The sequence below is a fragment of the Periophthalmus magnuspinnatus genome, chromosome 22 (assembly GCF_009829125.3).
Source record: "Periophthalmus magnuspinnatus isolate fPerMag1 chromosome 22, fPerMag1.2.pri, whole genome shotgun sequence".
NCBI lineage: Eukaryota > Metazoa > Chordata > Actinopteri > Gobiiformes > Gobiidae > Periophthalmus > Periophthalmus magnuspinnatus.
Window position 1 is genome coordinate 9,740,478 of NC_047147.1, and position 11,949 is coordinate 9,752,426.

The 11,949-nt window shown below is 43.0% G+C and overlaps 2 protein-coding genes across 7 annotated transcripts in view; one reads left to right on the forward strand and one right to left on the reverse strand.

Moving 5' to 3' along the window:
• myt1lb (myelin transcription factor 1-like, b) overlaps positions 1-8,696 on the forward strand; it is a 49,195-nt gene extending 40,499 nt beyond the window's left edge. For 2 of the 6 annotated variants that reach the window (XM_033988388.2, XM_055231164.1), the window contains exons 11-21: positions 111-341; positions 1,636-1,757; positions 2,886-2,954; positions 3,235-3,297; positions 3,521-3,604; positions 4,295-4,516; positions 4,614-4,708; positions 5,170-5,273; positions 5,363-5,506; positions 6,015-6,071; positions 6,158-6,512. In XM_033988388.2, coding sequence (XP_033844279.1) covers positions 111-341; positions 1,636-1,757; positions 2,886-2,954; positions 3,235-3,297; positions 3,521-3,604; positions 4,295-4,516; positions 4,614-4,708; positions 5,170-5,273; positions 5,363-5,506; positions 6,015-6,071; positions 6,158-6,298 — 1,332 coding nt within the window. In that variant the 3' untranslated portion in view covers positions 6,299-6,512. Of the gene's footprint in view, positions 1-110; positions 342-1,635; positions 1,758-2,885; positions 2,955-3,234; positions 3,298-3,520; positions 3,605-4,294; positions 4,517-4,613; positions 4,709-5,169; positions 5,277-5,362; positions 5,507-6,014; positions 6,072-6,157 lie in introns of all 6 variants that reach the window. The other 4 variants (XM_033988390.2, XM_055231166.1, XM_055231167.1 and 1 more) reach the window with 4 other exon arrangements.
• A 2,150-nt stretch (positions 8,697-10,846) lies between these two features.
• On the reverse strand, positions 10,847-11,938 carry LOC129457354 (zinc finger CCCH domain-containing protein 13; the record flags this gene model as incomplete). The annotated part of the gene is given in 2 exon segments (XM_055231267.1): positions 10,847-10,894; positions 11,510-11,938. Coding segments are annotated over 2 exon segments (477 nt in total), but the record flags the coding sequence as incomplete, so codon positions are not given.
• Positions 11,939-11,949: the final 11 nt, after the last annotated feature.

Below are 11,949 nucleotides of genomic sequence, written 5' to 3' on the forward strand. Positions count from 1 at the left end.
TTGACTGCTATTTAATCAGAAACTCTCTCTCTTTTATCCCTTTCTCTCCATCCCTACGTCTTTATGTTCATCTTTCCCACATGACACACACCTCACACACAAAACTCCAGAGCCCCAGCCTAGATGTTGATGAGAACGGTACGTTGGACCTGAGTATGAGCAAGCATCTGTGCGCTGGTGCTGATGGGGACTCGGTGCTCACCCCTCTAGAGCCCATGTCCCCCCAGCGGCAGGCTGCCCTGCTGGGCTCACGCTGCTACAGCATGGGGGACCCTGCCGACTGCTGGGACCTGCCTGTAGACTACACCAAGATCAAACACATAGACGAGGACGATAAAGAGGTAAAAGGAGATAAAGAACTATTAGGCAGACTCAAGTGTTACCACATTCATCTGACTGCCACTGTCTAGAGGTGGTCTTAAATGAATTAAGAAATACAAAAGCATACAGTTAAGCATATAGCTAGCATGCTTCACGGTTCCATAAGCCTGAGTCCAAATGATTCCCTCTATGCAGCTGATCGAACGCTATGTGCCCAAGTCAAATATTTGCATTGATGTCTGATTGTCTTCAAGGTTTCTAAGATTCTCATCTAACTCACACCCAAATTTGGAACCATTATAAAGTCATATTAGAGATATTGAGGAAAACCTAATGAATCTGCATGTTAATTGATGTCAGCGTTGCCATGCACAGAGGTAGTTGCTCTGTTTGTATCATGCTTCCCGCATGCTGGCTTTCTGTTTTTACATTTTGCTCCCCTCCAAAATGAATTATGCAAAGTAGCACCTTGGGAGGGAATCGGAATAGCTCATCTCATCAAAGAACTGCTGGAAATCAATGCAGCACTGCTGGGTGCGCCAGTCGGTGTGCAGGCGCATGCATGTACAGTACTTGTGCCTCTGTTGGCATGTGTGTGAGAGGATGTGAATATTCATGCCAGTGTCTGTAGCGTGTCTCTCTGGGAGTCTGCCTGCACACATGCCTGTATAAGCAACTTCCATGTGTAGCCTACTTTCTGTATGTATGCATGTGTCGCACTGCCTCCTGTCTGCCTCTCAGCCACACTCTGCTCCTGTCTGCTGCTCTGCTCGCGCTCTGCCTAATTGGAGAAGCTTCCTGGCTGACCCAGCATCACACACAGACAGCTTGAACACTGGGTAATTTGGGCTGTATCTGGACCTGTTTTTTCATGGGCATTACTGTACATCCACTGCAAGCATGAAGAAAGGAAAAAGGATTTGCATCAACAGCCTTTGTGCCCTGGCTCCATGCACTGCAGACAAAGCACGCTCCACTCACAGAGCAATGCCATCATGCTACACCACAGTGCCATCTAGTGACTCTGCCCTAACTTGCACATCAAATATGCTCAGTCGTTTGCCAGTTTTGTATTAAGGACACTATAGTGATGTATAGAGACAGTGCCAATGAGTACAGATGTCTCTATTTTAATAGTGTGTTATACAAAATAATACATTCATCATTATATAAAGTATACAATATTAGCTGATATACAATTTGGTAAATGAGGAAGGGTTTGGATGGAATTTCTGTGATTTGATTTATTTCAATAGAAGTGAAAGTATTCTGTCTCTCCTTCCCTTTACCCCCTCCTCCCTGTGCTCTCCTCAGCCTGACGACCTGGACCCTTTCCATGACCTTCTGGACGATAGCTCCTTCACTACAGATGTTAATATGCCCAGCCCCAAGCCCAAGTACGCCCAGTGCAAGGAGAGCAAGAAGGACCTGATAACGTAAGCTCATTCACCTAATCCCCCAATGCCTTTCTACTTCTACCTGCTCTTCTCATGCCCTGCCCTCCCTTCATCTACACTCTGTTCATATCTTCCATTTCTCCTCCAAAAACAACATACCGTCTCCTTCTGCTGGTGGTGGCTTGCTGTATGATTTCATTAAAGAACCCATTTGTCCACATGACCTTCAAGATAGATTTTTTTATTTATTACCGAATGGATCTACTATTATATGTAGTTCGATATTAAACACAGACAGTGAAGCTAAACTGGAAACAATGAGAACAAAATCTAAAGAACCCCTTTCCTGTCACATTCTCTTGTCCTTCCCTATGGGCTGAATGAATGTGTCTATTTTTCCGGTGGCAGATGTCCCACACCGGGGTGTGATGGAAGTGGTCACTTGACGAGCAATTTCGCCTCACATCGAAGGTGTGACTTCCTGTTCTCCTGATGGATTCTAAGTCTATTTCTCTTTATTGTTTTCAGCTTACCTCGACTATGCTGTCAGACTTCTGTAGGCACAATGTCTCTCTCTTTGTTCGGTTGCCCTTTGACTATTTGCAAGTCCAAACCCAAATATGAATCAAATCACACAAACATGCATATTTACTAAGCTAATTACTGTTGAATTTATATATATTCTTACTGACAGAACAGAGTATTACTCAGTGGATTGTGTGTAAAACCGTGGAAGCTGATGTTATTCTGTCCTGCAGGCCTTTCCCACTGTGCATTGCAAGCTAAGCGTTTGCCATTCACAACATAAAGGCTTAAAGTAGAATTGCTGAGTGTTGCAATGTGAGGTGTCTGCTACAACTGAATCATATTTCCTGGTAAAGCCGACATGGACTTACAAGATTTCCCCTGTTATGATTTAATTAGGCCTCAAGAAATATGTTACATTGTATGTGGTAACACTGCCATTTCATTTTAATAGCCAGGGCAGAGGTTTTAAAACAGAACAAATACTCAGAGGGTAACAGTCTTGAGTCACTTCCCTGCATTGGCATCATGGTTACTTTCATTTGTTTTTGAATGTTGTGTGCTAGCATGTGTGGATTATCAGCCTACAGCAGATTTTCCTGCTATTAATGTGAAACTAACATGACCTGGTGTATCTTTCAGTCTCTCAGGTTGTCCTTTAGCCGATAAAAGCATTCGAAGTATGCTGGCCAACAACGCACAAGAGCTCAAGTAAGGCCTTGGACAAGTCATGTTATTATGTTGTTCATATGTATAAATCATCTAGTTTTACTGGGAGAGGTTCATGTTGAAGCCATTGTTCATTGAGGAGTGATAGAGTGCTTTATTTGCTAATTTGCTTGCTATTTACTACTGTAACCTGTTGTAACCTTCACATGGTATACTGAATATTCATGCCATTCTAATAATCACAACTAAATAAAAAGGAGTAAAAATCCATTCTAAGTCTGTCACTGTAGACCCTGAGGCCAATCTGTTTCCTCGTCCCCAGGTGCCCGACACCAGGGTGCGATGGTTCGGGACATATCACTGGCAACTACGCATCTCACAGAAGGTAATCCTGCATAATTATTGGTTGGTACATGGTAGATTTTAAAGTAAAGATTCAATGCTTAAGACATACATTTGTATTTTGTAACAAGACTTACTTTTGCTACCTCATTAGCTAAGGCAGCGCACATTTGTCTGGCATAGATTTAAAAAGTTTACTCTGATCTTCTCTTGGAGTACATACAGTGCCCATGCTTCAGCTCTGTACCTGTGCAATTTGTCTGCAGTCTCTCAGGGTGTCCACGGGCCAGAAAAAGTGGGATAAAGATCATCCACAGCAAAGAGAACAAGGAGGACCAGGAGCCTATCAGGTACAGTAACGGACACCATCCTTCCTGTCCTCCTCTTTCAGACTACACCTCTGAGTCACCTGCTCACATTTTATGCCATGCAGACTATTGCCGAAATATCAGTGGCAAAAGCTTCAATTTTCCTGTCTTCTTTACATGTAACGATGCTCAAGAATAATTCAGCTTCAACAAGACAATTGTGCCGTGAGTTTTCACCGAAATGTTGTGGAGCAGGGAAACTTTGGGAGCACAGGGCTGCAGCAGTTTGAGCACAGAGTGTGCAGTTGCTGGTGAAGCGGAGCTCAGGTAGGGCACAGGAGAGGCAGAGATACAGGCACACACAGATTGATTGGACTCTACCTAAATCCCACAGAGGGCTCCTCTGCCTCAGCCCTGCAGCCTCATTGATTTCTCTAGTGGTGCAGAGCACAAACAGCACACTTTGGCCGTGCTTCATTCGATCTTGTCATTCGCTTGAATTTGGAGGGCAGCTTGGCACAAGTTTCTCTCATGGTATGATGTGTTGGTATTGATGAGAAGTGCTATTAAATCTATGGCAATGTGTATAATTAAATGTATACAATACTGTGAAGCTTCAGGTATGACCTAGCTATAAAAATCGTGTCATTTGTTTTTGGTCATTTGGACTTTATTTTGTTTTATGTAATCCGAATTTAACACACACAAAAAAACATTTCTCTGTGATCTCAGGTGTCCAGTCCCTGGATGTGATGGGCAGGGCCATGTAACAGGGAAGTATGCATCCCACAGGAGTGCGTCGGGGTGTCCCATAGCAGCCAAGCGGCAGAAAGATGGTTACTTAAATGGGATTCAGTTCACATGGAAATCTGGCAAGACAGAGGGTATGTCGTGTCCCACTCCAGGCTGTGATGGCTCGGGGCATGTCAGCGGCAGCTTCCTCACGCATCGTAGGTTAGTTCAACTGAACAAAGGTGTATTCTTAAGATGTGCTAAAAGTGATGCTAAACTGAGATTACTCCTATTAACCAAACATTATTGTGTGATCTAGTTTGTCAGGTTGTCCACGTGCTACATCTGCCATGAGGAAAGCCAGGCTTTCTGGAGTGGAAATGCTTACCATAAAACAACAGCGCATCAGCAACGGTAACTACAACTGCACTACCACTGCACCACCACTCAACCACACAATGTAGTCAATCAGCAACACTGATGTGGGATGATTTAGTGAACACAGTTCCAATTTCAGATAATAAACCAATCAGGACGCAGTGTGGTAAGGCCTAAATTGGAAATAAACTGCCATTCAAGGGTGGGCTGTAAATAGTCCTAGAGTGGCTCCAATCTGGAAGAACAGAGCTGGTTTACTTGGCAGTAATCAAACATCAAAATCAGGCTGAGATTGTGGCTTTATACTCCATCTGTTTCTCACACACTGGAGCCTGGACTGCAGGACTTCTTCTGTACATAAAAGATATGGCACATATCACACATCTGTGAGCAGTTTTGGTCTTAACTGGCTAAAATAATCTTTCACACTGTGATGATATTATGACATATCATATTTTTGTCCTGTTGCTTTAATGTTCCGTCTACATATTCTGTAGGGCTGGAGCATGAAGATGAGATTAAACAGCTGGATGAAGAAATCAAAGATTTAAGTGAATCAAATTCACAAGTGGAGACAGATATGATTAAACTCCGAACACAGGTAGTAAGTATCTCTGGCCATGACTTGCGTGAGCATTGATGCTTAATTGCACAGTGTTTTACAGTACTGCTCACTACTGCATCTTTCAGATCACTACAATGGAGTCAAACCTGAAGTGCATAGAGGAGGAAAACAAGGTGATTGAACAGCAAAATGAATCTCTCCTGCATGAGCTGGCCAACCTCAGCCAGTCACTGATTAACAGTTTAGCTAATGTCCAGCTCCCTCATATGGTAAGGGCCACCAGGAACAGCAAGCCGGCAAGTTGCAAATCATAGCTAATGTAGCATTACAGCAGCTTATTCATCTTTTGTAACTGACCACAGGCTATTGTGCATGCTTAGTGCAAGATGTGGCACATTGCTTGTCTTTCCAAAATGTGAGGGAGAGAGTAATACATTTTAATGCACAATGCTGCAATTTAAGTTAATCTTACTTGTCTTTACATATTGTCTTTAGATTTCGAATTTGCGAGGTATGACATGCCATGCCAATGTAGCCTATTGATATTCTTATTTATTTTATTTTACTTTCTATTCTGTTTCTATTCTAGCCTAACTGTGACTTCACTGAAATGTTTAATGTTTCGTATATGTGTGCTTCAAATCATGCTTTTCACCAAACCAGTATGTGTGCATGTGTGTGTTTGTGTGTAAAACTAAAATAGTTGGATGTAATGTGTTTTGTTGTCATTATTTTCAAGAATAAGTAATATGTCATGTGTTTCCATGTGTTTTACAGAAACCACTGGCGCACAAAGAGCCTCCTTTAAGGCCTAGCTGTCTACAGATGCAGCAGGTACAACAATGGCTTAAATACATAGAATTGTGTTTTCTCTATTCATGGTTTCTTAATATGTGTTTTTTTTTTTTTGTGTCCAACAGGAGGCACTAACAGAGCAGAACTTTGATGCATATGTGACCACACTAACAGACATGTACGCAAACCAAGATCAGTACCATACTCCAGAAAACAAAGTCCTGTTGGAAAATATCAAACAAGCTGTTCAAGGGATCCAAGTCTAACCGTGTGCAGAGACACTTATCCTCCTGCAGGGGGCAGCTGCTCTCAAATCCACAGACATCAAGGCAGTTTGATCCTTCATTCGGTGCGGTAACTTCTACAGTGTTATATATTTACTATTATTTAAAAAAAAGAGGTATTATGCTTAAAAACGCCTCAATATTGTTTGTTTTTTTTTCTTTTGGGTCTTGCTTTAAGGAAGAACATTAAAAAATCAACTGCAAAATAGTTTTTGAAGACATTCACATTTTGTACGTTTTCATATGAGCTGACATAGTGTCATGTAATGTTTATAGCTGCTCATGTATGCACATTTTTAGTGTATATTTCTGAACAGGAAGCTAATGATATTGGAACGCAAGTTCTTTTTATTGCTTAACAACAAGCATTTTAGATCAAAAAAGTTGAAAGTGAATAAAAAAAACTAAAGCAGGAGGAAGCATTTTAGTTTCTCCTCATGGATGATTTTGACTTTTAGGTGTTTTCCTTCTTGCTTGTAGATTGTTTAAAGCAAGAACTGATTTGCCAATCTTCTTTTCCGACAATGCTTGAGAAATGTTTGTGTTTTGTTTTGATAAAAGAAGTGTAGCTAGGTGGGGGCTTTTTAACAGGTGCTGTAGATGATTCTGAAGAGGAAACTGACCTGATGTTTGTATGAATGTATGTGAACAGTGCTATTGTAAACATCATTACACGGAAACCCGATGGTGGCAATCCCAGTATCTCGGAGAGAGTCACATGGTGCATGCATGAACACATGCTCTTTCTGATCTCAAACTGAAAAATGTGTAAAGACAATGACCTTTAGAGACACGTTTTAGTCTTTAGTGAGAAATCTGCTCTATTTCGAGTCCCATGAGGATCAAGACATGTCTCAGCAATATTATAATAATGAATCATTTGTTTATTGTAGGTACGGGATGCAATCCACAAAGAAAAATGGATGGGTATATGCAATTTCATGTTTATAAGCATAGTGGGGTTATGTGAATCTTTTTAATATAACCTATGTAAATTATTGATTTTTATACAAATCTTTTAATACAAAAAGTCTTTTTAAAAAAAGAGAGGAGCAAACCTGGACACTGAGTTTAAAAGCAAAAATCTATGAGTTCCCCTTTTTTCTGTACGATTTTGCACAGGGACACCTTCGTTTCCATGTTTTGATGTTGTTACAGAAACTTGCCGCAGTACCCGAGGGTTTTGTAAAGAGTATTTATAAAGTATGACAGCGGGACTTACAGGGTCACTGTCCCCACTTATGTGCCAGTAGACTATTTGCACTTGTCCTTGAAGATATTATCCTTATGTACGGCGGTGTGCAATTTTCCATGTGACCTCTTTGGCACACGATTGGAGCAACCCACTGCTTGGAGCCACTTTAGGTGTGGAATTAGTACCACTGAGAGAAACAGGGACTTTGAATCAGAGAGTAGGATGTTTATATCCATAGCACCTATACTGTAGGCTATAATCGAGTGTAAAAACATTCATTCTTGCTATGTTTTAGGAAGATAAAGTTATCCCCCAGCAGCACTTTATATCTAATCACTGTACAAAGGATTAAATAGTCAATCAATTCAAGGTTTTTTAAAAATCTGAATTAAACTAGGGCTCTCTTCCCTGATGCAGGAGAAGTGAGTCCTTATAGGGGTTATACAATCCAGCATCATGCCTGTATGCCTGACTGTATGCACCCCTTCATCCTGTCGTAGTTGTTAGACGTCATCTCCAAAATTTGCCTTTTTGAGAGCTAAAGCAAAAGGTGCTTGTCTTTCACCTGACTCAATCTCATCTATTGTACTTTACTGTCCTCTTTCAGGACTCAAATACCCACCATTCATTGACTGCATATGCCTTTTCCACTGCATTGTGTCTGCAGCTTCTGCCAGTATAGTAATGCTTCAGTAGAGTAATAGCTAGTACCAGTTTTTGAATTAATTCTCATTGTCAATGAAATGGAAAAGGGATTATAAAGCACAAACTGGCTGCTCATCTAATGTTGGTACATAAATAACAATCCTAAAAGAGTTATCTGTGACTATCTATAGGGAATACAAAAGGTCGTCACTTATTTAGAATGCTGACTTTTCAAATAATTGTGAATTTATCCATCAGAGTTTAATATTTTATTTGAGCCAACTGATTTGGAGGTTGATTTCAGTGACCATAACAAGGACAGGATTTTGTATAAACTATTGTGCTCTGTGGAACTGAGGTTTGATTTATTTTTGTACTACACAGCATGGATTTGTTGACATTTTAATTTTGCTATAAATGTGTGAGATCACAAGTTGCTGTGATATTTCATTTATAAATTGTGAACTTTGTACAATTTTGTCATGCTGGATGTTGACACATCTTACTCTAAATAAAGGAAAATGTGTTGCCAGAGACCTGTACAATAGTTCTTCCTTGTCTCGTTTTCTTAAAAATACTTCATTACCACTAGGGGGCAGTCAACTGTTAATTATTAGCCACGGATTAACAAGCTCATCTAGAAGTGTAGCTATTGCCAAATGTGTACATTACAAGTGTGTATTTACAGTCAATACAAATAGGCAATAGAATGCGATTAAAGTAGACTGCATTAATGCACTGTATAATGAGATGTCTTTATCTAATGGGCTACTGAATAAAGGACGCAGCCAGGTTTATTTGTGTTTCAGCCAAGGCAATCCTGTGGGCCACTTTAGGAAGGCAATAAGCTCTGATATACATTGATTTTTTTTATTTATTTTTTTAACTGTCCAGTATTTGCACTATTATAAAAGCTTTCATATTTGGGTTGAACGCATAGACTTATTAGTCTAAGACAATGAGGACAATTACTTCCACTGACAATAAAAAACAAGCGTTAAAAGTGCATTTTGATTCACGTTAGCAGACGTGTCACCATGTCTGCCCAGCAGATGGCAGCACATTCAACCCAATACACTTGTGCAGTAGATTTGGATTTGTGAATTTGTGCACGACATTGAATGATATTCTTATCCAAATAACATTTCTTACATGTCAAAGGGCATACTATGAAAAAAGTTACTGAAAAATAGATAGATAGTGCGGCCTAAAAGTGAATTCTGTAGACTCGCCCGAAATTCCTGTATTTGAATATTTGATACATGTCGTGTGTAAAGTTGTGTAAAGTTGTGCAAAGTTGTGTACTACTGTGTATTACGCACCAACCTTGTGAATGAATCTACGTGCAGGAACGTTCAAACCCGGCGCCAGGGAGTTAATGGAGGAGTTTGGCTCGCTCTCTTTCTCTCTCTCCTTCTCTCTCTCTCTCTCTGTCTTCCCTCTCTCTTTTCCCCTCTATCTTTCTCTCTCTGTCTCTTCCCTCTCTCTCTCACTCTTTCTCTGTCTCTTTCTCTCTGTCTATTTCTCTCTCTCTCTTTGCGCTCACTCTGGCTGTGTGTGTGTGTGTGCGTGCCTCTCTCTTTCTCTCTCTTTGCACTCACTCTGGCTGTGTGTGTGTGTGTGTGCGCGTGCCTCTCTCTTTCTCTCTCTTTGCGCTCACTCTGGCTGTGTGTGTGTGTGCCTCTCTCTTTCTCTCTCTTTGTGCTCACTCTGGCTGTGTGTGTGTGCGTGCCTCTCTCTTTCTCTCTCTTTGTGCTCACTCTGGCTGTGTGTGTGTGTGTGCCTCTCTCTTTCTCTCTCTTTGCACTCACTCTGGCTGTGTGTGTGCCTCTCTCTTTCTCTCTCTTTGCACTCACTCTGGCTGTGTGTGTGTGTGTGTGTGCGTGCCTCTCTCTTTCTCTCTCTTTGCGCTCACTCTGGCTGTGTGTGTGTGTGTGCGTGCCTCTCTCTTTCTCTCTTTCTTTCTCTCTCTTTGCGCTCACTCTGGCTGTGTGTGTGTGCTTCTCTCTTTCTCTCTCTTTGCGCTCACTCTGGCTGTGTGTGTGTGCCTCTCTCTTTCTCTCTCTTTGCGTTCACTCTGGCTGTGTGTGTGTGCGTGCCTCTCTCTTTCTCTCTCTTTGCGCTCACTCTGGCTGTGTGTGTGTGCGTGCCTCTCTCTTTCTCTCTCTTTGCGCTCACTCTGGCTGTGTGTGTGTGCGTGCCTCTCTCTTTCTCTCTCTTTGCGCTCACTCTGGCTGTGTGTGTGCCTCTCTCTTTCTCTCTCTTTGCGCTCACTCTGGCTGTGTGTGTGTGTGTGTGTGTGCGTGCCTCTCTCTTTCTCTCTCTTTGCGCTCACTCTGGCTGTGTGTGTGTGCGTGCGCCTCTCTCTTTCTCTCTCTTTGCGCTCACTCTGGCTGTGTGTGTGCCTCTCTCTTTCTCTCTCTTTGCGCTCACTCTGGCTGTGTGTGTGTGTGTGTGTGTGTGTGCGTGCCTCTCTCTTTCTCTCTCTTTGCGCTCACTCTGGCTGTGTGTGTGCGTGCCTCTCTCTTTCTCTCTCTTTGCGCTCACTCTGTCTGTGTGTGTGCCTCTCTCTTTCTCTCTCTTTGCGCTCACTCTGGCTGTGTGTGTGCGTGCCTCTCTCTTTCTCTCTCTTTGCGCTCACTCTGGCTGTGTGTGTGTGTGTGTGTGCGTGCCTCTCTCTTTCTCTCTCTTTGCGCTCACTCTGGCTGTGTGTGTGTGCGTGCCTCTCTCTTTCTCTCTCTTTGCGCTCACTCTGTCTGTGTGTGTGTGCGTGCCTCTCTCTTTCTCTCTCTTTGCGCTCACTCTGGCTGTGTGTGTGTGTGTGCGTGCCTCTCTCTTTCTCTCTCTTTGCGCTCACTCTGGCTGTGTGTGTGTGCGTGCCTCTCTCTTTCTCTCTCTTTGCGCTCACTCTGGCTGTGTGTGTGTGCGTGCCTCTCTCTTTCTCTCTCTTTGCGCTCACTCTGGCTGTGTGTGTGTGTGTGCCTCTCTCTTTCTCTCTCTTTGCGCTCACTCTGGCTGTGTGTGTGTGCTTCTCTCTTTCTCTCTCTTTGCGCTCACTCTGGCTGTGTGTGTGTGTGCCTCTCTCTTTCTCTCTCTTTGCGTTCACTCTGGCTGTGTGTGTGTGCGTGCCTCTCTCTTTCTCTCTCTTCGCGTTCACTCTGGCTGTGTGTGTGCCTCTCTCTTTCTCTCTCTTTGCGCTCACTCTGGCTATGTGTGTGTGTGTGCGTGCCTCTCTCTTTCTCTCTCTTTGCGCTCACTCTGGCTATGTGTGTGCGTGTGCGTGCCTCTCTCTTTCTCTCTCTTTGCGCTCACTCTGTCTGTGTGTGTGTGCGTGCCTCTCTCTTTCTCTCTCTTTGCGCTCACTCTGGCTGTGTGTGTGTGCGTGCCTCTCTCTTTCTCTCTCTTTGCGCTCACTCTGGCTGTGTGTGTGTGTGTGTGTGTGTGTGTGTGTGTGTGCGTGCCTCTCTCTTTCTCTCTCTTTGCGCTCACTCTGTCTGTGTGTGTGTGTGTGCCTCTCTCTTTCTCTCTCTTTGCGCTCACTCTGGCTGTGTGTGTGTGCGTGCCTCTCTCTTTCTCTCTCTTTGCGCTCACTCTGGCTGTGTGTGTGTGCGTGCCTCTCTCTTTCTCTCTCTTTGCGCTCACTCTGGCTGTGTGTGTGTGCGTGCCTCTCTCTTTCTCTCTCTTTGCGCTCACTCTGGCTGTGTGTGTGTGCGTGCCTCTCTCTTTCTCTCTCTTTGCGCTCACTCTGGCTGTGTGTGTGTGCGTGCCTCTCTCTTTCTCTCTCTTTGCGCTC